This window comes from Myotis brandtii, unplaced genomic scaffold (genome assembly GCF_000412655.1).
Source record: "Myotis brandtii unplaced genomic scaffold, ASM41265v1 scaffold231, whole genome shotgun sequence".
Classification (NCBI taxonomy): domain Eukaryota; kingdom Metazoa; phylum Chordata; class Mammalia; order Chiroptera; family Vespertilionidae; genus Myotis; species Myotis brandtii.
In genome coordinates, this window is record NW_005358689.1 from 1,379,674 (window position 1) to 1,403,344 (window position 23,671).

A 23,671-nucleotide genomic window follows, 5' to 3' on the forward strand; every position below is an offset into this window, starting at 1 on the left:
GTATCTACCTCTCACCCTCCATCACCATCCCCTGCAATCCAACTTGCTACCCCTGTTTGGACTCATCAGACCTTTCTCCAGCCAAGAAGACTTCAATGGCTTCCTGTTTTCTCCACACATTGAAACTTTTCCACCAAGTGGCTCAGGGCCCCCATGGACACGGCCTCACCCTTCCTAGCCAAGCCCATCCCCGGTCCATGTCGGTGCCCGGCCCTGGCTGCTCCCACCGCTTGGAATGCCTTTCCTGTGGCTCCTCCCAGGGACTTCGCTGAGGGTGGCAGTGCTCTTAGGCTTGTTCACCTCGATACCCAACACCTAGAACAGTCACTTGATTGGCTGATTGATCATAGATGCATCGGTCACATGAGAAACCTGCTGAGTCTGGTCATTATAACTTTTGCAACCAGCAGGGTCAGACGTGACATCTGCCTTTTTAGCTCGAGTGGCTCTGTGGCTGTGAGGGACAAGAGATTCCCGTTTGCTGTGGTAGAAGCTTTGTGGTTCTCGAACCCCAACATCTGCTGAGATATTAAAGCCCTGAGTTTGTCTTTATTTCTTCTGTGAACTCACCAGTGTGTTCAGAAGCAGCCGCACAAACAGAGCCTTTATATTCATCATCCCCGTCAACACGGTCATTTCCATCCTCCCCTTGGTCTCCTCGAGCCTTGCCTTCTATGCGCACTTTATCCCAAGCAGCCAGCAGTGATACCTGAAGTGACCACGTGCCTCGCATGCCCTGGACCACCGGCCGCCCCTTGCCCACTGCATTCCCTCCCACCCCCTGTGAAGTCAGCTCAGACAGCCAGTCCAGAGCTCTGTCTCTGAATCAGTTTCTTGGGGCTATTTTAGGAGCGGAGCATTAGTGTAGTTGGGAAGCAAAAACAACTCTAGTGTTTTTAAACAGAGGGAATTGGACACAGGAAATTGGTAACAAAGGTCTTGGAACAGTGGAAGCGCACACAGGGGGCGGAGGTACTCAAAGCCTGGTCCTTTTAGAGCCACTCTGCCACTCGAGCTGGGCGCCCAGGGAACACGGAGTCCTCAGAGCCCACGTCTGCTCAGGCTGCTGCTGGACCTGGCTGCCAGGTCAGGGGCCCGGGAGCCCTCCCTCGCTCCTGCCATCGCTGCTGCCACCACGATTATTGCTTTAGTCATTGCTGTCACTGCCCCTGTTGCTGCTGCTGCTGCTGCCACCTCTAGAATCACAAAAAAGATGGCTTCTCCCTTCCTTCTTCTTTCCAGTCTCTTCCCTGTGGTGATGGGGCAAATTTGACCCAGGACACAGCAGGACACTGGATGGAGCACGTATTTTTAGCAACAGCGCCTATGACCATCGTAAGCCAGAAATAGACATTCTCCCACTTCTTCGGGCTGCTCAAGTGGTAATTGATAGCCGGAGGAAGGATGAGGACCCACGGGGCCTACCTGCGTTCATACCTGCCAGGCTGTCTCCATGCTGCAGGCCGAATGAACAAAAGGGTATTGATCTCCACAAATGCAAGATTTCCTAACAATTGCAGACATTCAGGCCCCTCTGGCAACTTGACAAATGACCGGGGAAGAAGACACAGGGGCCTGTAATCCTGAATTGACCTGAAAACAATGCCAGTGGTGTCCGATGTTAAGACACGCTCCCTTTCCCTTCTCTTTCTTGGGCTTTGCCTGGTAATTGCTCCAGAAATATCCTAAGAGAGGCAGTGCTGAAAGTGACCTAGATCCCCAGAACCACTGGATTCCAGGGCTGGAGGGGCGGGCGGCCTCAGATCGGAAGGAGGGTCTCCTTTGGTTCCTCCGACTGACCGTTGAGTCCAACTGAAGTTTATCAGAATTCAGATGTGTTTCGATGTCATCTTAGAGTTGGGTAATGATTGTTCATTTCAACTGCGATTTCACTGATTGATCACTAAGTCCCCACAGGATTGCGTTTTCTATCCTTGTTGATCACGCAGTGCTCTTCTGGAAGGAAAATCCTTAGCTAGGAAATGACGGTGGTTTCCAGCTATTTCTCAGGCTATCCAAGTGGGATTTAGTAGAACTCCATCTGTCCATCCATCCTTCCACCCATCCATCCCAATAGCCATATATCCTATGAACCATCCATTCACCAAACCTATTTTGAACACCTGCACTGATCACCCTCCATCAGACTGTCAATGAGGTCCCATCGCTGATGGAGGGGACCATGATTGCCCCTGGCGAGCTGTAGTGATGCAGCTCTCAAACATTCCTCCAGGAGAACTGGAACACACCAATGGAAACAAATGCATTGGCCAGGAGGGGGGAAGAGTAATTTAAAAAAGGAAGACGGAATGGGGGGCTGTAGACAGGAGCAATCAAGGCATTGGAGACAGACAATGAAGGCTAAATGAATGAATCATCAATTAAAGGCAAAGTGTGAAGGCTACAGCCAGATGACAGAATAAAGCCGAGGACCAGGCCCAGATCTGAATGATCAGAGTAGCAGTGTCCCTGCGGAGGTCGAATTCTCAATTTTGTCAGGCCTGCTACTCCAAGGTCAGGGCCTTGAGTGGGGCAGAGTGACATCCTGAGATATGCACTGGGGACATCTGGGTGGATAAAGTATTGAATCTCTAGATCGCTTTGACCCTCGGGGCCCACAGAAGTAACCCACCCCTCTCTGTGAAAGCCCAGCACTCCCTTTTACTTCACGATGGTACCAGCAGGCCTATCAACAGGGTTGGGCCCTAACATAGCCTGGCTGGGGAAGTATGCGGCAGTTGAGGGAGGAAAGTCTGGTCCCTAAAGGAGCCACACGAGTACTTATTGGCAGGAGCTGGGAGACGGTGCGGATATGCTGCTAGAACGGTTCTTGGAAGCTTGGGAAAAGCGATGGGTCATGTTAACGGAAGTGGAAGTGGAAATGCTGTGGCAGACAGTGGAAGAAGGGACCAGGAGGCTCAGGGAAGTGGGCGCGCTAGAGTGGAAACACTGTCTAAAGCTGGAAACTCACCAAGGACTGTCTTTGGTGGGCAGATCTGAGAGCACTGCTACCAGAGCACTAAGGTAGGAAGAGAAGGCGCGCCAGCATCGCTGAGACGCTCAGCGGTGACTCCTCCACAGGCCAGAGCTGCTACCACGGAACTGAGTTCTCTTACAGAAGTGGAGACGGTAGACTCCCAAAACCACAGAGGCCAGGAGACAGCACTTATTTGTCAAAGCAAGACGGAGCCTGGTTATTGTTGTAATGAGAGACAAGGTTGGAGTGGTAGCCACGGGACCAGACACTTCAGATGGCTTACAGAACACGCGGCAAGATCCCTAGGGGCGAGACAGACGGGTGCCACGGATGTTGATCAATATACACAACCAAAGCAATCCAGGGTGGGTGACCCGGAGGCCGGGGCCCCCTGTCACAGTTGAAAAAGTCAGAATCTTTTGCTTGCTTCCCAGATAGGAGCCAGTGTTCAGACCCAAAACTGATGGAGGAGGCCAGGTTGCCGTGGTCTCTGCCATCGAAGGACCCCGCAGCACCCCGGGTCCTTCCCCACTCCTCCCCCAAAGCGACCTATTGCCATTTACGTGAGTCACTAACTGTTTACTGGGGGGAGGACATGTTCTAACATTTCAATGCAAGCTCAGTACACAGTCGGAGTTGCAATTGATTCTTTGGGACCTAAAGTGTTACCAGGGCTCTCTGTAAGACTGGGGGAGCAAATGGAAGCCAGGTAATAAATGCAGGCTGGCCCATTCTGCTCACAGCATCCATTACAAAGAGGCACTCAGCGACCAATTAGGCGGAATGACTTGGCCACTTGATATCAGCCATCCGCTTTCATTGGTCACGTCAGTGCTAGCCGGCAGTAAGAGGGTGTGTCTCTGTAGAGAACTGAAAGACAGTAACTAAAAGTTGGCCTGCTTTTTATCATCACCGCGTGCTGGCAGTTCTAAACATGCGGTAAAATGCTCTCCCTCCCCCCAGCAAGCTACTCCCACCACACCTCCCCCTTCATGAGCCTCTGGTGTGTAAGGGTTCGGGAAGACTGAGTACAGCCCACTGTGTAAGCAGCCATGGGGGTGAGATGTGGGGAGGATTCTGTGAAAGGATGCTTTGAAGAGACAACTTTTCCTGCTTCACACTCTCATTTGGACCCAGTGCTGCAGCTTCTGAAAGATGGCAGTCTCCTTTTCAGCGTTTGAAGTCAGTTAATTATCCTGCTGTGAGCTAGTCAAGTAATTAATAAATGTTAACATTTGCATGTCGTTTTATTTAAGAAATAAGTGTCTTTGAATGAAAAAGTGCCTGCCAGCTTCCCCATTAATTATCAGAGTACTGAAACACTTTGCAAGGTGGCACCGAAAGTACCTTGGTAAAATGAACCATCCTTCGTCTCTTGCCAGTATGAGTCACGGTGCCATCTTTGCTGGCAATTCCAACCGCCAGGCAGGTGAGGAGAAGGGAGCCCTTACCTGACAGGAGCAAAGGCAGAGGCAGCTTGATTCTGTGCAGTTGGGGTGTTAGCAAACAGGTTTGCTGCAAAGGATGTTTCTATTAATAATACCTTCTGTGTTCCACCTCTTTCGTCTTTTTAAAAAAGAGATAAAAATGCTTCATTATATTACGAAATTAACTTACTTGTGATTGGAAATGGGGTGATAGCATTGATTGGTCTGGGTGACAGCATATTTCTTAATCTTTAGGGGTGGTGACTTCACAGAAGGGGTGGAATGTTGATTTTTAGGGGTTACAGATGACTTGTATTGCTGTTAAAGGAGAAAGAGAGATGATTAAAAAGTGAAGAGGTATATGTCAGTGAGAAGGGAAGACTGTTATGAGTGGGTTGGCAGAAGGACAATGATACATTGAGACATTTTAGATAGGGATACATACTGTGTGTGTGTATGTATGTATGTGTGTGTGTGCATTCTAGCCACGGGTAGGGTAATGGAAAAAAAAAAAAGAAATTGGTGGAGGGAAAAGGAGAGCAGAAGAGGTGTGGAATCAGAAAAGGTCCAAAGACCTTTAAGATCCTTAGGATTGGCGGCCATTAATCCAGGCTCAGTCCACTGGTCCATGTTAAGCATCTCCTGTGGCTGCAGCATCCAGGCACCATGGATGGCACAGATGTGGTGTCTGGAAAGGGAGCTAGACTTTGAGGTTTCTTTCCATTCTAGGATTGGACAGACAGGTGTTTATTTAAAAGAGCCAGATGGTTCAAGGGAGTTTCTAACTTTATACTGTTGGGTACCAGGTTGCAAACTAAATTTAGGCTCTGGCTGTCAGCTCTCCTGTTTGGCCCTGGATTGAGAATAGCCTCTTGCTTACCAGCCATCTGGTCCCCCCAAGTCTCTGCTGCCAAATGACGTCTTCCTACAGAAAGGGTGGGACCTCAAACAAAATCCATAGGATGAAAGTATGTTTTTCCCACAGGGGTCTCCCCATGGGATCCTAGAGAGGAAGAGGGTCCCACATTGAAAGGGTCCAGAGGATGGGAGTCATATTTATGTTATTGATGTTTGATTTCATTGGGTGGGCTCCCTGGAGAAGTCACATGGGGAGGTGTGCCCTATATGGGGCAGTCCATGCTGGTGCTTCTAGACCTTTGCTTTCTTGAAACTTTCTCTTCTCTACACGCAGACACTGGTACTGAGTGTCCATATTAACGTAGCATCAATAAATGTTCACATGTGCCTGCTGTGTGCAAGGCACTGGTGGCACGAAGTGGCAGGAGAAACAGCCACCACCAGTTTGGAACATACCTCTGGTTTTCTAAGGCGACAGCAGAGAATGATGTAGCCTGAACCATGACATTGATTATTTTAGGAAAAGAATCCATTATTATTTCGGTCAGGGCCGTCTCTGGACAGAAGGCTGTAACCAGGGCTCGGAGAGACTTCAAGACAAATCACAGTATAAACTTTCTCTGCTTCCCGTTCTCAACTCCTGTCCCTGACGAACCAGCATTTTTATCCTCATGAGATCAGGCCAAAGCTAATGTCAAGGGCCCATTGGAAGAAGGTAGGAAGTCACCAAATGGACCCATGTGGCCAGAGGCTGAATAGAATTGAGAGGAGACGTTACCACTTGGTTTGCTGGGAAGTCTAGAGTTAATTGGGTGGGGGGGCACATGGATGTGTGAGCATCAGGCCCTTCCTTCTAAGCACAGATGTAGAGCCACCTCCCTGCACACCTCACTGCACTGCACCTGCTGCCTGGCCCATGCGCCTGGGTGGGACCTGCACAGAATGCCTCTGACTGCCAGGAGGAAAACTTATAGTTGAAAGAAAACCTAAGACCTGCCTGGGTGGCTATGGCTCAGTGGTTCCTAACAGGTCTCTGGTGAGGAGAGCCCGCAGCAGCCGAGGTGCTGGACGGGGAGGGTGGATGGTGGACCAAACAAGTGGTGGACACATCGCCCACCGCATCAGGGTCCTCTTGAGTCACATCTTATAAATGCCCCTGAGGTTGTGTCAGAGCAGATTTGGAGCTGAAAAGTCCAGTTGATGTAATTTGTCAGAGTTTTTCTCAGGAGCAACAGGCAGGCTATGACACTGGTGACCATTCCCCAAGAATGGTTTTGCCATGCTTGGAGGCTCCTCTTATGTACAACATGGGTCAGGGGTGTGTGTGTGTGTGTGGGTGTGTGTGTGTGTTTAGGGACAGCAGACCTGAGCATATGTGTGCGCGCGCAGGGGGAACTCAGTGCAGACGGTTTTTTTCTTGCAGAAATTTTGAACAAATCTCATTATTGCAACTTCAGTTTTTATTGTCCAGCTGCATACCTGAGTCCCTGTCATGTCACAGCCACTCCTGTCAGCCTGCATCATAGCTGCAGCCACGTGGGAGACAGAGGCACGGTGCCTGAGTCCTGAGGCTCCGCTCTTACAGCTGAGGCTGTGAGCGTTTCCCGGGCTTGTCCAGTGGGCTTATGGCCCAGTGATGGCGAACCTTTTGAGCTCGGTGTGTCAGCATTTTGAAAAACCCTAACTTAACTCTGGTGCCGTGTCACATATAGAAATTTTTTGATCTTTGCAACCATAGTAAAACAAAGACTTATATTTTTGATATTTATTTTATATATTTAATTGCCATTTAACAAAGAAAAATCAACCAAAAAAAATGAGTTCGCGTGTCACCTCTGACACGCGTGTCATAGGTTCGCCATCACTGGCTTACACCATGGAGAGCGCGACCCCAGCACTGACTCCTGCCTTCTCTGTTTGCTCTCGTGCCCTGCTCCTGTCCACCCCCAGGCCTGGCGCTGTGTGCTCCTGTGGCCGCCCCCGCTGATTTTGCCCCATCATTTATCACCTGTTTGCTTCTTTCTTTCCCTCACTGAGCTGTATTCTCCACGAGGCAGGGACTGCGTTTACTTTCCCCAGCACAGAGCCTGGCATACAGTAGGTGCTCAATCCTTGAGCGAATTAATGATCCCTTTTGGTTGTCATTTGCTTCCCTGATACTGCTGAGGTCTGGCCAGCTCACCTTCTTTTGCTCATTCCCTCCCTCTTCCAACCACAGTGAAAGCACACCCCTTGATTGGCCTGGTTTTTTCTCCTCTTGGTTTTAATTAACTCAAATTTCTGTTGTTCGTCTCTGTCTCATACCTGGTTGCCACTTCTCTGAAGGCTGTTTGGATGAAATAATAAAAGCGTGTATGTGTGTTTGTTCCCTCCCCCCCAAACTCATGATGGTTTTGGAAAGAGAAAAGAGTTGTAGGGTCTCTTTTCCATTTTTGTGGGAGCAGAGGCTGATGGCTGTGTTTACTCTGCCATCTTTAACCAGCGCCCTAAAACTCGTTGAAATAAACAGGGCCTCTTCATAGGGAAAATATTGGAAATCATGGCTCCCGCTTCCTTACTCCCTGCTTCCCCTCTGGTAAAAACCTTGAACTTCTGTGTCCGAATTTCAGGGGTCTCTACTATCTGCTAGTTAATCTGACTCTTCACTGGTACAAATAATAACCAGACACAGAACAAAATACTCATTGCTCTTGAGACTCCGCTAAGCCCACAGCATCTAATGTGAAGATGTCAGAGAAGTAAATTGTAACACTCTTTTGAAAACAATGCTCTGGTTTGCATCACGGGGGAAAAATAATTGTCTTCCTTATGAGCCCGTGATTCTATTATTGACTGGTTGGCTTTTTAAAGGTGACAGGCATCATTTTTCTCTTCTTGGAAGAGGATTTGTTCAGGTCATAGTCAGCTCATGTGCTTTGCTGAGGATCTTTAGGGATAACATTTGAGTCACTCAGAAACCTAGAATTGGAGAGACAGACTGTTCGGAACCAAATTACAACGGGATAAGGACTCGGGGAGCCTGCAGAGGAGGTCGCTGGAGCTGCCTGTCCGGGTGCCTTCTGACATCTCCGGAATGAGGTGCACAGACCAGCAGCAGCTTTAAACATCTATCCGTGCAGATGGTGGGGAGGGGTGCACGGAACAGGGGTGGCACTGACATCAGTAACTGGGCAGAGGGGGAGAATTCAGGAAACTGGTTCTTCTTTGGGTGAGCCGTGCATTTTTATTCATAAAGTTAGCACTCTCTGGGGCTTTTCTGCTTTTATAGCTGAGGGCCTGGGGTTCCGTTCTCCCCTCTCTTTGTGCCTCCCACCAGCAGGTCCTGGTTTATTGATTTCTTTTCACTGCCCTTTATAGTGATGGCTGGCCATAGCTGGCCAGGCCTTGAAGTGTGCTGGTGTATTAACATAAAGTTTTAGAGGCAAGTATTTGTGCCTCAAAAAATACAGGAGACACCTGAAACCTATATGATCCTATTAACCAATGTCACCCCAATAAATGTAATAGAACCATAAAAAATGCAGGTGGAGACAGATGTGGCTAGGTGTTCTTCTGTAGGGTTTGATTGCAATAAGCATGTTACATAAAAATAGAAAAGAACAAAACATAATACTTTTTTCATCCAGACATAGCTACAAACTATATATATTGATTTCAGAGAGAAAGGGAGAGGGAGAGAGAGGTAGAAACATCAATGATGAGAGGATCATTGATTGGCTGCCTCCTGCACACCCCACACTGGGGATCAACCCTAACCCTGACCGGGAATCAAACCGTGAGGTCAGTGCTCAACCACTGAGCCACACCGGCTGGCTTTTAATCTACTAGTAAAATAGTGGTGATGGATATTGAAATATCTGGGGTGCAAATACCTGGGTGAATCATGGCCGAACTTCCTCTCTACATGTATGAGTCATGAAATGGAAGAAACTGTATTCACCCAGGGGCAGGATGCGTTTGGAAGGCGGATTGTGAGAAGCCTGTCGAGGTCAGGCTAGGGGACCCCAGATGACTTGCTCAGGAGGCGGAAGGTGTTCCCGAGGACTTCTGAGGAGGGCGAGTCCTGCTAAGCAGAGGCCCTTGTTTTGCTGAAGACTGAGATGATCAAGTCTCTAGATGTGGAGGTTAGAAAGCTGCCCTGTGCCTACCCTGCTCTTAACAACGGAGCATGGAACAGACTGTGGGATCTCAGAGGGAAGATAGGGGTGGGGGGATGGGTAGGAAGAGATCAAGCACAGAATTTATATGCATATATGGAAGAGATCACTTGTATGCATATATGCATAGGCACAGACAATAGGGTGGTGGAGGCCTGGGGGGCAGGGGCGGGCTATAAGGGGTCAAAGGAGATAAAAGGGGATGTCTGTAATACTTTGAACAATAAAGTTTAAAAAAATAAAAAATAAAAGCAACAATGGAGCAGAGGAAAATTGGACTTTCTTTTTTCTTTTTCTTTTTTTAAAAATATACTTTATTGATTTTTTACAGAGAGGAAAGGAGAGGGATAGAGAGTTAGAAACATCGATGAGAGAGAAACATCGATCAGCTGCCCCCTGCACACTCCCCACTGGGGATGTGCCCGCAACCAAGGTACATGCCCTTGACCGGAATCGAACCTGGGACCCTTGAGTCTGCAGGCTGACACTCTATCCACTGAGCCAAACTGGTTAGGGCTGGACTTTCTTTTTTCATTTATCTATCCATTATTTCAAACATCTCTGTTGAGTCCCTTCTCTGGTTACTGATGTATCACTGGGGTAGGCAGTATGTGCCGGAGGTAACAGTAAACACGGCACGTCTTCTGGGGAGGGGGGGGTCGGTGGCCTCCATAAATAGATTGTGAAGAATTCAAAACTCACGCACATACATTTTTAAAAACATGAAACTTTAAAGAAACTGTTCTGGGTCACTCGAGTCTATGCTCTGACATCCCCCCTCCATTAGGTTATGTATTTACCTTCCCCAGGCACACACAATGCGCCGTGAGAACTCCGAGGACAGAGCGAAGCTTTCGGCCGTGGACAGGGTCATGAGTGAACAGAGGAGGCTTTCTGGAGGCAGACCTTGAGGTGAGTCTGGGGGGACTGGGAGGACCTGGGAGGGAGTGATTGATGATGGGTGTTGGGGTGAGAGGGGCCATGCCAGGTGAGGGGATGGCGTGAGTCCCAGCCCAAGGGCGGAAAGCCAGCCAGCCAGCCAGCTGGTGGATCCATGTGGCCGAGCTACCGAAGAGGGAGGGAGCAGGTCTGAATTGCACCTGGGGAGCAGTGGGTGAGAACCAACTGTCAACTATCTTGTTCATTACCGGGAGCCTCTGGTGGTTTTGGACATCATCAAAGAGGTGCTTTCGGGAGGTTAACTGGGGAGGCTGTGCCATGCGGAGGTGGGTTAGAGACCAGGTGGTTGGGTTTAGCGATACCTACTCAGAGATGCCCTTCCGAATCCCCTGTGGAGCCTTTTAAACTGCCCAGGCGGGGACCCCCAGCCAATGGAGGTTCCGGTTCAGGAGGTGTGGTGTGGAGCCCCGGAAATCCATGTTCAGAAAAAGCTCTTCAACCATCTTGTTTCGTTCCCTGGTTTAAAAAACACACACCCGGAAACGGGAGGTGGTTGCAATAGCCTACTTTCAATGTAGTGGAGCTTGGGTTCAGGGCAGTGGCGATGGAGACGGAAAGGAAGGGCTCAACTTGAAAAGACTTTGTGAAAGGAGAATGAGGACGTGACTTGGTATTAGAGCTCTCCCTGCTCCCATACCCGTGATGCTCTGGACCGCATCCTGCAGTCTATGTACCTTCTGGATTGCTCATGCTGGGCTCCCCAACTCCTGCATGACCGCATGAGCCTCACTTGTTTTTTGTTTTGTATTTTTTAATGTTTTATGGATTTTTTACAGAGAGGAAGGGAGAAGGATATAGAGCTAGAAACATCGATGAGAGAGAAACATTGATGAGCTGCCTCCTGCACGCCCCCTACTGGGGATGTGCCCGAAACCAAGGTACATGCCCTTGACCGGAATCAAACCTGGGACCTTTCAGTCCGCAGGCCGACGCTGTATCCACTGAGCCAAACCAGTTAGAGCGAGCCTCACTTGTAACCCTTAGGTGAGGGTTTAATCCTCAGGTGAGGATTTAAAAAAATAAAAATAAAATAAAAAAGATCTCATTTCAAAGGTCTTTCTGGCACTATAAGATTAATATTCTATGTTTTTTTAAAATTTATCTTCATTGTTGAAAACATTGCAGATGTCTGCCCCACCCTCCAGGCCTACCACATGATTGTCTGTGTCCATGGGTTATGCGTATATGCATATAAATTCTTTGGTTAACCTCTGAGATTCATCAGTCTGTTTTATGCTTCCATGTCTCTAGATCTATTTTGTTTGTCAGTTTATTTTTTTTTTCCATTAGATTTAGTGGATAGTTTTTAAAAGAGATATTTTTTGTACACTGGTATTGCTGACATTACCGTCATTATTAATGTTTTAAAAACTATTTTATTAGAATTTCCAGCTCTGTTTGTATCCAATTTTCTCATTTAAAAGAGAGGCATGATAAACAGGGCAATGGCATTAGGAAAAAAAAAATCCTCCCGTTTCTCTCGCATAGAGGCACATGACCTCCCTGAGCACTGCACGTCTGATGTGTCCTTGAACATCCTTAGAATAATGGGACACTCAGAGACAATGCTATGCCTGGTGATACTGACGTTAGCAAGGTACTTCCTGATCTTCAACAAACCAGATCTAAGCCTTCTTTGGGGACCAGGAAAAAAAAACAACTGGTTCTATCACGAGCCCTTTATGCCAGAACAAGGCAATGTTTCATTAAAAGGAAGAGAAAAAGTGCTGATGGCGGCCCTTCCTTTTCGGGGAGCTGATCCTTTTTGTCATGGAACAAAGACTGGGGAAAACGTTCACATGGTAGTCATCGGGATCGCAGAACTCAAATCTGATGAACAGGCGTACTTATCATTTGATTAGTATTACTATTTTGGCTGTACATGATTCAGCATTTTGATTTGCAGCGACCATTTTGGACAAAACGAAGCATTTCTCGGTAGCGACGTGTTCCTTTGGACTGTTCCTAGTTTGCGGCCTCGTTGACTGACTGTGTGTTGTCTCCCTCAGCCTCCGTGTAAGCTGAGGACACGGGTGTCTCAAGAATGTCCCTGTGGGTTGGCCTGGCAGGAAGTCTATGAGGATAGGACCCAGGGCCATGTCTGGGAATGGGAAGGACAAAGCTGCACCCGCTGACATCAGTCTCAAGAGGTCAGGGAAGAGCCCCAGCCATGCTGGCTTCCCCCCGAATCTGGTACAGACCAACAAGGTGTTAATCTGTGTGAACAACACCGGAAGCACACTGTTTTCAACCTGCGTCACCCCCGTCTACTTCCTTCCTATGAAAATCCCAACTCTCCGGCGTATCGATCAAGCCCCCTTCAGGGTTTGCCGCAGCCTACCTTGCCGGCCTTCCCCCCATTCCTGCAGGCGCTGCCGTCTTCCACACCTCCATGCCTTTGACCTTTTGCCTTTTGCTTATCAAGCCTTTCTTGCCCATTGCCCTCAGTCAAAATCCTCCTCAGTGATTTTTCAAGGCCTGACTCAATGTCACCTCTATCACGAAGCCTTCCAGACCCCCAGTCATGCGACACACATATAATGAGCACCTGCCATATGCCAGGCACGCTGCTGCTGCTGTAAATACAGACGCATAAGACAGTCCCTTCAGGGGACCGCATATGTGCTTCTGTAGCCCACGCAACCGCGTGCCAGGTAGAGTTCTGGCAAAATTAAACCGAAGTGCAGCTCTTTCATTCCTAAAAGTCCCCCGTTTCCATTGTCACACCGAATCCGTGACTCAAGGGTGGAGGAATGGGTGAAGTGATATTGGGATTTATTGTAAGAAATATACATTTGGTCTTCATCCGCGATTTCTGGCTCACAGGCCCCAACCCCTTGGCATTTCCTGAGTGATGAGAGAGCAATGGGAGCATCTTTTGTTATAATATTTGTTTCTTTTCCTTAGTTCCTGAAATAGCTTCTAAGCCATAAAGGTGAAATGGAGGTCTTGTTGTTCATAACTAGCCCTTTTCAACCACACCTGACTTTATGGTGATGAGGTGACTTTTGGAAAGCCCCTCGGTAACTTAAGGAGGAGGGCAGGCTTCTCGGGCCATGGAACCTACTGGAAACCTCTGCTCTCAATTCTCAGGGAGATTTCGCGGTAAGCCTTGGGCCAAGCCGCCAGCTTCTCCCTGACCCACTTTTTGGGGAGCCATTTTCCAGGGGATCAACTTTCCACATCTCCGTGAGAATTGATTAAAGGCCTGAGCGCCGGAGATGAAAGTGGCTGAGTGAGCACAATTATTGCTGTTCAGATACCCCACAATGCACCCGTCGAAACCTCCTTTTCCCAGTTTGGATCTGCTATCGCTTCACCTTGGCCTGGACGTTAGGGCAGCTGAGGAGTTCTACGGGGCAGAAGCTCAGGACGTTGCTGCCCACAGGCTCTGTGGCAGGTCACTGAATTCCCAGCATGCTCAAGGGCACTCGGAGGTATAACTCATCAGCATTATTAGACTTCTACACTCTGAGTAGAAATAATGGCTTAGGTTCCTGAGACGAGAGGGAATATACAGGATTCAGTGAAATAGGCGTCGCCTGCCTTTCCGTGTGCAGGCGAAAGTGAGTTTGTCCTGGGCGAGCTGCAGGCTGCAGCCTCTTTTCAAAGCCGATTCTCGGAGGGTTTGGGCTGGGCTGCTCTCCTGATTGCTTGGCGACACTTGGACACTGTTCTCTCTGATGGCTAATCTGTAGGTTAAAGTGACATCTCTTCCCCAAACTCAAGTTTCAGGGAGGAGAAATGATTTAAAATTCAGAACATACACATACACAGCTGCCCAGACCCCAGGAAGGGACTCCCTTTGGGGGATGGGGGGTGGGGGAGGGCTCTCCAGCTGCTCCCACGTGCGGGCTTGCCAGTGGGACCTAACAGTTCACCTGGGAGGTCTGAGTATGACCAGTGTATCAGAATATTTGCTTTTATTTTTTTTTAAAAAAACATGTTTTTATTGATTTCAGAGAGGAAGGGAGAGAGAGATAGAAACATCATTGATGAGAGAATTATCTATCAGCTGCCTCCTATACACCCCACACTAGGGATCGAGCCTGCAACATGGGCATGTGCCCTGACCAGGAATTAAATTGTGATCTCCTGGTTCATAGGTCAGTGTTCAACCACTGAGCCACGCCAGCCAGGCTCAGAGTATTTGCTTTTAAATCTTAACACAACACTTGGCATTGGGTACATCATGAATACATGTTTGCCGAATAAATGGATAAATAATTGAAGCCCAAATTCCACCATCTGACCTTATAAAAGACTAGAGGCCCAATGCATGAAATTCATGCAAGAGTAGGCCTTCCTTCCCCCGGCTGCCAGCACCGGCTTCCCTTTGGCACCCGGGACCCAGGCTTCCCTCGCAGCCCCGGCTTTGTCCGGGAGGACGTCCGGTCTAATTAGATATTACGCTTTTATTATTACTATAGATTTTTGGATTATTGGTTCTCGTGGTTTTCCCCTATAACGTCCAACCCTCTTGCTGCCACTGCTCTCATTTATCCATGAGCATGGGGTGTACGTGTGCCCCAGAGGTTCCCTTTCCATGCCATTAGCCCTCCCCTCTCTGCCCCTCCTGGGGGACGGGCCCTGGCTGAGTTTGTGACAGCCGGTCAGGAGCCTGGTGGCACTGCTGGGGCTTCATGCATTGCATTTTCCTGTCAGATTTATAGGTCTCGCTGCAGAGACATCCCCTTCCCTACAGTTAATGCAAAGAATCATGATGTAGGAGGCAAATTGGAAAAGGTAGACGTGAACTCCTTGAAATCTCTTGAATTTAATCCAGGTTGGCGTTCAGGGCCCCCAAACCTATCTTTTACTATCATCTCATTCCTGTGTCAACTCAGAGCCGAACAGACCTGCTCAGTGATCAGTGAAGTAGCATGCGCCTTGGCACCCTGCCCCCCTTCCCTCCCCTCCCCTCCCCTCCCCTTCCCTTTCCTTCCCTGAATCCTACCTGCTCTTCCAGGCGTTTCTGTCAGCTTTCCCCTCTTTCCCCGCCACCGATCTCGCTGAACCGTGGAGTCATTGATGATGGGCACGACTCTGGGCCATGCGTCCAGGCCCCTTGTGAAGTGTGGGCTCTGGGAGCCAGCTCTGTGGTCACATTGTCTGGGTGTGAATCCTGACCCTTCCATTTACTAGTGGCGTGTCCTTGGCGAAGTTGCCCAGCGTCTCTGTACCTCTGGGCCTGACCATTGGTCCACGTGAGGAGCTGGGACTCACTGGGGAGTTGGGTTTCTTGGAAGCTTGTTTCAAAGGCTCAAGAGAGACCATAGACTAATCAGGCCCAACTATGTTGGCATCCACTCCTTGCCCTGCATGCCAGGACATAAAGGTTGGCGTGGTCCCCATTGGCAAGCTTATGTTTTATAGCTCCCAGGCACTGAACTGTGAAACAACCACTTGTCTTCGAAGAGGCTTAGCTGCCAGGTTTCTTCAGTCTGTCCAGGAAGCCAGCACCCCCAGCCTCCACCTCTGGGGGTTAGAGCTCAGGCTGTAGAGTCAGATAGATCTGGACACGAATCCTGCCGTTCACTGTGTGGCCTCAGGTACGTGCCTGGCCTCTCTGAGTGTCTTCTCATTGGTAAGATGGTGATGATCACCCACCTCGTAGTGTGAGCATTAAAGGAGATAGAAGTGCCTGCCCGGGGCCTGGTACGCAGTGAGCAATCAGCATTGGTTATTCATAACCACTGTTTCTCATCTGCCTTCCCAGAAACATGGGCATTTGCTGTCATTATCCGGTGGGCTCATCGTGTGACATCTGGTGCTCATGCAGATGAAGCTTCGAGAACTTTTTGTTCAAATGTCAAAGAGCTTCTTTCATTCAGTGTGTGCATGTGTACAGACACTCTGTGCATATATGCATGTGTGTGTACACTGTGTGCATGTGTGTACACTGTGTGCATGCAGACACTGTGTGCATGTGTATATGTGTACAGTGTGTGTGCGCATTTGTGTACAGACATTCTGTGCATGTGTGCATGGGTGTACACTGTACATGCACGCATGCGTGTGTACAGACACTGTGTGCATGTGTGTACAGACACTGCATATGTGTGCGTGTGCATACAGACACTGTGTGCATGTGTGTACAGACACTGCATATGTGTGCATGTATGTGTACAGACACTCTGTGCATGTGTGTACAGACACTTTGTATATGTGTGCATACAGACACTGTGTGCATGTGTACATGTGTACAGACACTCTGACCTTTATAATGCTCTCAGACCTTCTTTAAATGAACTGAGGAAACGGATTGATTAAGTGACAGAGCCTTTAAACACTGGCCTTGTGGTCGGGCACAGAGGGGTGGAAGATAAGGAGAGCGGAACTGAATGAGCACAGAGGAGCTCTCTGGGCGTGCGGGAGTCAGGACCTGGGAGGGAAGGAAACACGACAGTAATGTTCAGACTCCATAAAATTAGATCCAACATTAATCTTGTGAGTTACAGACTCATTAGCTGTGGGGCTGAGCTTAATAGCCTCAGATGTTCCCCAGGACGCCTGACACTGTTGTTAAGAATGGCCCACACACTCTCGCACGTGGAGGCCCGGGAAGATATTTCACATCTGATGGGAAAGCTTAGGCTCTCTGAATTAGCAAATAGAAACATATAAATATAATGGCATCACGGAGTTATCCTGTTCTTTATGGTGCCAGTCCTGTCTGCGGAGGCATTCGCTGCCAGTATTTTAGGAGGATAAAGGGCCTAGTCAAGGAGCTGGGTTTTAGACTGGCATTTGGGAGGCTGGTGGGCATTTCAGACTTCCAGCATGCACCCCTAAGCTGCCCCCAAATGCTCAGCAGTTTCTGAGTGAGACCAGTTCCCCTGACAGGACAGCTGCCTCTTACACTTAAAATAGATGCCACGCCTCCAGCTGTGGAAGGAGCCAGGGCCCCAAAGGAAATGGGGCGTCTCTAACAAAGGCTCATTGTTTGTGATCTGTTGACAGTGCCTGCCTAACGGTGCTAATAATAGGAAAATCACTTAATTTCCGCAGAAGGCAGCACTCGTGGGAAGATGACATTAAGACGAGTTAGGAATACAAGCAGGAAGCTGTGTCCCATTACTCTGCCTCCCTCACCCAAGGACTCTCTGAGATCCGCACCTCTGTGGTTAGAGACCCTCCTCTGTCCCCCACCCCCCCACCTTTCTCCCACTTCTTTGATGAAAATGTGGCTTCACCTTTGCCTTTTCCTGCTTGCACAGGTCACGCTGGCTTATACCTGGCTTTCATGTCAGAACTGATGCACATTACAGGAACGGGAGAGGTGAACTTACTTATGGAAAGCCAGCACAGCTTGAAAGTGGGAATTTAAGCCCAAAGCTTCTGACTAGCTTGCCATCTGATTCAATTCAGTAAAAAATATGTCTGTTGAATACACATGATGTCAGGAGCCTTGTGCTAGCTGCCTCCATGACATTTACACTCTTCTGTTGTTGTTCTTATCAAAGTCATAGTTGGCTCTGTGCAACTCTGTTAGATTCTGAGCGCCTTCCAGGTTGGGCTCTGCCCTGCTTCTTAATGTGCCTACAGAGTAGTGAGTGCTCTGAAGTAATAAGTGAAAGGTAGACATGGTCCTTGTCTGCATTTTCTCATCATCTAGTGGGGCAACTTGTTTAAGTCAACTGCAGTACCAGTTAGACTGCAACAACTGCATCCATCCATCAACTCATCCACCTGTCCATATATCTATCCATCCACCCATCCATCCACTCATCCATCCATCCATCCATCCATCTACCCACTCATCTATTCATCCATCCATCCACCCACTCATCCATCCATCCATCCCATCCATCCATCCATTCATCCACCCACCTACCCACTCATCTATTCATCCATCCATCCATCAATCTATCTATCCATTCATCCATCCATCCATCCATCCACCCACTCATCTATTCATCCATCCATCATCCATCCATCAGTCCATCCATCCACTCATCCATCCATCCATGCATCCATCCATCGAACACATATTGAGCACCTATTATATGCCAGACACAGTGAGGGATAGCTATGATTCAAAGACAAACAAGAAAGAGTCTCTAATGTCAAGGGCTTCCCAGTTTGTAGAGGGAGATAGACATGTAAAGAGTTGAGTTATAAGACAGGGTGGTATTCCACTTAAGTAAGATATCTACAGTAGTCAGATTCATAGAGAAAGAAAGTAGAATGGTGGTGTGTAGGGGCTGAGGAAGGGGAAATGGGGACTTATTGTTTAATAGGTACAGAGTTTGAATTTCTGGAAATAAATGATGGTGATGGTTGCACAACAATGTGAATATGCTTAATACCACTGAACTGTGCACCTAAAAATGATTAAAGTGGTAAATTTTATGTCATGTATATTTTACCATAACCCCCCCCCCCCCCAAACAAACAGGGTAATAACTACTGTACAACCCAAGGACCAGTGACCCCTGGAGCCCAAGCCTGGCCCGGCTGGCCGGACACTGCAACCTGCCTCACCCCCAGACCTTTATGTCCCTGCTTGTGTGGAGGAGGTGTTGGGAGGCTTTAGGAATGAGAGCAAATGGAGGTACAGGATCTGGAGGCACATTTTATCTATAAGCGCTGGAACAGTTTGCTTCATTATACACCACCCCTTTCCAGAAGCGATGTGTTCTGTCCACAGTGGGGGCCAAACTAAAGGGGTCACTTGGTGAATGAAGAGCATTCGCAGTTGCCTGTCACTGCCTAACAAAGAGCCCCCAAGCTTGGTTGCTTAAAGCAACAGCCACCCTTTATTTGCTCATGTCTCAGCTCTGGGCTGGGCTTAGCTGGGCGCTGTCTCAGCTCCATGTGGCACTGGCTGCACTTATCTGTGGGTTTGGGGCTGGAAGAGTCAAGCAACATGGTCCCCCCATATGTATGGCGCCCCAGGTGCATGATGGGGAGAGCTGGGGCTAGCTGGGCCTCCTCTCCTCATGGAACATCATACTTAATGAGTCGGATTGATTTTTATTAAATTCTAATCACCTTCAATCCATGGAGATTTGCAAACATCATTTGGCAAAGTTGCAGGAATTAATAAATACAAACCACTTAAAAATTAATTATGCTTCTTTTACATTTGCCACCAGTCATTTTACATAATTTACTAGACACTGTAATAGCTTGCTTAGGATTTATAATTTGCTTTGTTTCAAGTGGCATATCATATTCCTTTGCTGCCATATAGCTTCTTTTACTTATCTTTATATGCTAAATTATTTTATTGATTCTTAAATTGATTTAACAGAAACACTTATTTCTTGTAAAGCCACAGAACTTATAGATATCACTATTAGAATATTGTTTATTTAAGGCTAATTCTCTAAATTCTTTTTTAATTTTCAAAGTGTTCACTCCTATTTTATGGGTTATGTTGAAGTCAGTATACATTTCTAAATTTAAAAGGTTTTGTTCTTTCAAATGCATTATTGTGTTGTTTGGATTGTTTCTCTCAATGATAATTACAATTTTTTAAATTACACCATGAACTTTTGGCAGAACATGATTGCTATTATGATGAATATCTAAGTCTTTTAACAATCAATTCTGAGCACCATCTGCATACCATATTTACATTCCTAGCATTGATGAGACACTCATATTTTTTGTTAAAGTAATCAAATTATTTTGTATTGAAGAAATAAGAAGCATTGTATGATTTTGTCTGATTCTTGTGCAATGCAAAAGATGTTCAGGCAATTTGGACTTTGTACAGTAGCAGAAAGCACTCTAGGTTTTTTTCCATTATTAATACTAGAGGCCCGGTGCATGAATTCATGCACAGGTGGGGCCTGGCCAGCCTGGTGGGGGGGTGGACACGGGAGATTGGCTTTCCGGCCCCGCCCTCGATTGGGCTGGTTGGCCAGCTGCAGTGGGCGTCATAGCGACCAGTAGTTCTGGTGTTCTGGTCACAGGCTTTTTATATATAGAGATCATCACTTATTCTCTGAAAACTCAGAATATTGGGGACTGATATTTAAATGAGACATTAATAAGTATATCCACACTTGGTTGTCTTTTCTGCCAGTTTGTTTTAAATATTTTAGTTATAAATTCTTAAGTTCAGAAATATTGAAACACTATACTTACTACTTACACAAGAATTACAGTGCACAAATACAGTAAAAGTAACAGCTATGTAGAACAAGTGGCATCTACATGACTTCAGTCTAGTGAGAAACCAGATGTGAACGGCCTGGTGTGCTTTGTGGTAAATGAGGGGCCTGTTTATCAGTGGTCCTTGTGACAGCCCATGACAGCCTGAATGAATGGGCTTAATTTAGAATTTTAATTAATTATTCATTTTGCTATTGGCTACCATAATCATTATACTATTTACCAGTCAAAACAGAAATCTTCCAGTATGACCACAATCACTGCCATTATACTAATAAATATTGGCTGAATAAATTATGAGCTGGAAAGCAGATCTTTGAAGTCAAAGGTTCTTTCTGGGTTTGGAGAGATTCTGGAAGGAGAGAGGGTGGCTTTGCCAACAGCAAGGGGAAAGCAGGAAGCGGTTTCCTGCAGACTGGAAAGAGGATGAGGTGAGGGCTCCGGGGAGAGGCGACCCATACCCTGCTTTGTGCCAGTGACTGTAGGGGAGGCAAGGCCAGGGACATGACTGTGTGGTGCCCAGGGAGACTGGAGCCTGGCATGGGGCTCCCCGGCTTCCAGCTAGGAGAGGGCAGGAGGTCAGAGGTGAAAGCTGGGACGTCTCAGCGGGAGCCAGTGGAGACAATGACCAAGGCAGAGGGAGGAACTTCCCAGTCCATTGTGCTGCGGAAGCCCCAGAAGCTGTGCCCGGCCTCGTGCGGAGCCAGTGAAGCTGATACTGAATTCCCTGCTACCCAAGCAAGAAGGGCTGCACGGTTAGATCTTAGTTATTTCAAAGAAAACAGCCCGAACCTTGACAATGCCGCCTCAGGTGTACGAGGGCAGGCACAGCACCACGCGGGCCTCCAGTGAACAGAGTCGTCGAGCTCGGTATAGAGCAGTGATGGCGAACCTATGACACGCGTGTCAGAAGTGACATGCGGACTCTTTTTGGTTGATTTTTCTTTGTTAAATGGCATTTAAATATATAAAATAAATACCCAAAACATAAGTCTTTGGTTTACTATGGTTGCAAATATCAAAAAATTTCTATATGTGACATGGCACCAGAGTTAAGTTAGGGCTTTTCAAAATGCTGACACGCCGAGCTCAAAAGGTTCACCATCACTGGTATAGAGTGTCAATGGCAGACATCCAACTTAGAAATATATATTGTTGAGTAAATTATATGCAAGAAAAAGGTTAAAGTGTGCTGGGGGGTGAGGGGTGAAGGGAACATCTTTAGATCCTGGTTTGAACAAACCAGTGGTAAAAAGCAATTTTGGGAACTTGGGAAGTACTTTGGGCAAAACCTTTTAACCGTGGTTGAATCTGGGTGATACGTAGGTGAATGGTCACTCTACTCTTTTTTTCTACACCTTTAAAAAAAACTCGCAGTGAGGTAGAGGCGGCCAAGTACCAGAGTTCCGGCCAGTGAGATGTAGGCGGTCCCTGGGGAGGGCTCCCTTTACTCTCTCCCAAAGGCATGTCTTTGTGAGCTGAAACCTCGGGGCTCTTTTTTTTTTCTCCCTTCCTGTTTGCCACATGGACATGATGCCTGGAGATGCAGCAGCCTTCTTGTGACCAAGAGAACCAAACCCACAGGCTCAGGATAGCAAGCCAGGAAGGTCAAAGGCGATAGGGACAGTAACGGTGCCATGGAGCTGCTATACCAGCCCTGAACCGGTTGTCCTGGTTTCCTGTCACATCAGGGAAAGAACCGCTCTACTGAAGCATGGCATAGGTTAGGAATTGTGCTCCCCTCTGAGTAATGGAATCCCTTACTTCCGTGGCTTTATCCTGGAAGACAGACTATTTAAGTAAAAGAGAGAGTGGTAAGGAGTATACCCAGAGCAGGGCTGATTGACAGGTGTGCAACCTCTACAGTTGCCCGGGCTCCTATACTCAGAAGGGCCTCACAAGAGCAGAAGGTGCTCTGCTCTTGCTATCTTGAAATTCTTAATAATTTTTCAACAAAAGACAGCCCTGCGTTTTCATTTTTCGCTTTGGTGCAGCTACATATGTAGCCGATCTCGACCCGGAGGCCATTAAATGCTAACCCGTTGACCGCTCTGTCAGTAGCCAGTGGATTTGCTCTAGTTTCTCCACTTCCCACGGAAAGGGACCCAGCTTCCAAACTGGAGGCCCAGCCACACAGCCGCAAGCACGTTGGGGCGTAGTGGACAGAGTCTGCAGTCTGAGTCATTCGCTAGGCGCAGGGCTGGCGAGCTCTCTGTGATGCCTTCCTACCAGCTCTTACAGCCGCTGGAACCCCACCCGTGAACCGTGCACCCAGCGCAGCGCCCATCGGCTGTTTATTTAGTGCCTATTCAGTGCGAGAGACAGGGATTCACTCCCAACCCAAAGTGGTGGTGTCCTCCACCCGGATCTCCAATCACTTCCCAGGATGGTTCTCCTTGCTTCCCACATCTCCAGACTCACCCGAAACCCGAGTTCCGTCTGGAATGACCGTCGCCGTGTAAGAAATCCCTCACCCAGGAGGCAGGCTGCGTGCAGGCCAAGATGCGGGGCGCTGGGGCCAAGTGTGCGCATAGTAACGCCTACCATTGATCGGACGTGCGCCAGGCTCCGTGCTAGGCTCTTTATTTGTGTTCTCACTTAAGCCTTTAAGTGGGTTTGTAGTGTTCTTATCCCGGCTTTTCCGATAAAGAACCCGAGGTTAAGAAACGTGCAGCTACCTAGGGGTCTGACTCCAGCAGCACGTGCTTGGGACAGTTCCATCCCACCAACACCGGGACCATGGAGCCGTCGCTGCTGCCTCTTCAGCCCAGAACAGGGCAGGCACTCGGTTCCCATCCCAAGGTCAGAGGTGGGGAACGGGGGGTGGGGAGGCGAGGGAACGAGCCCCGGGAGAATTCTGCAGGGGCGGGGAGCCACGCTGAGCACTGAGCATCCCAGTTTGGGAGAACCCAGCCTAGCAACCCTGGGGTCCAAGGGCCTGCCTGTATCCCCGACCCACGCCAGACCAGCCCCCTCTGCCTCCACATTTCCGACTCGGGCGACACTGCGAGAGCTGGGAAGGGCGGCTGACGCCTTTGGGCGCAAGGTGTACACCGTACCCTTCCGCAGCCTCCCACCTCCTCCCGACGCACGTGTTTAAAAAGTCCCCGGTCCTCCCGCCCCAGCGCAGCGCGGTCTCCTGGCGCCGCTGGCCTCAGTTTCCT

The 23,671-nt window shown here is 48.4% G+C and overlaps 1 protein-coding gene across 1 annotated transcript in view; it reads left to right on the top strand.

Moving 5' to 3' along the window:
• CNIH3 (cornichon family AMPA receptor auxiliary protein 3) overlaps nucleotides 1-23,671 on the top strand; it is a 124,837-nt gene that overhangs the window by 55,220 nt on the left and 45,946 nt on the right. The window contains exon 4 of the mRNA XM_014539956.1: nucleotides 1,243-4,183. Within this exon, the coding sequence (XP_014395442.1) occupies nucleotides 1,243-1,259 (17 nt within the window). The 3' untranslated portion in view covers nucleotides 1,260-4,183. Of the gene's footprint in view, nucleotides 1-1,242 lie in introns of the transcript that reaches the window.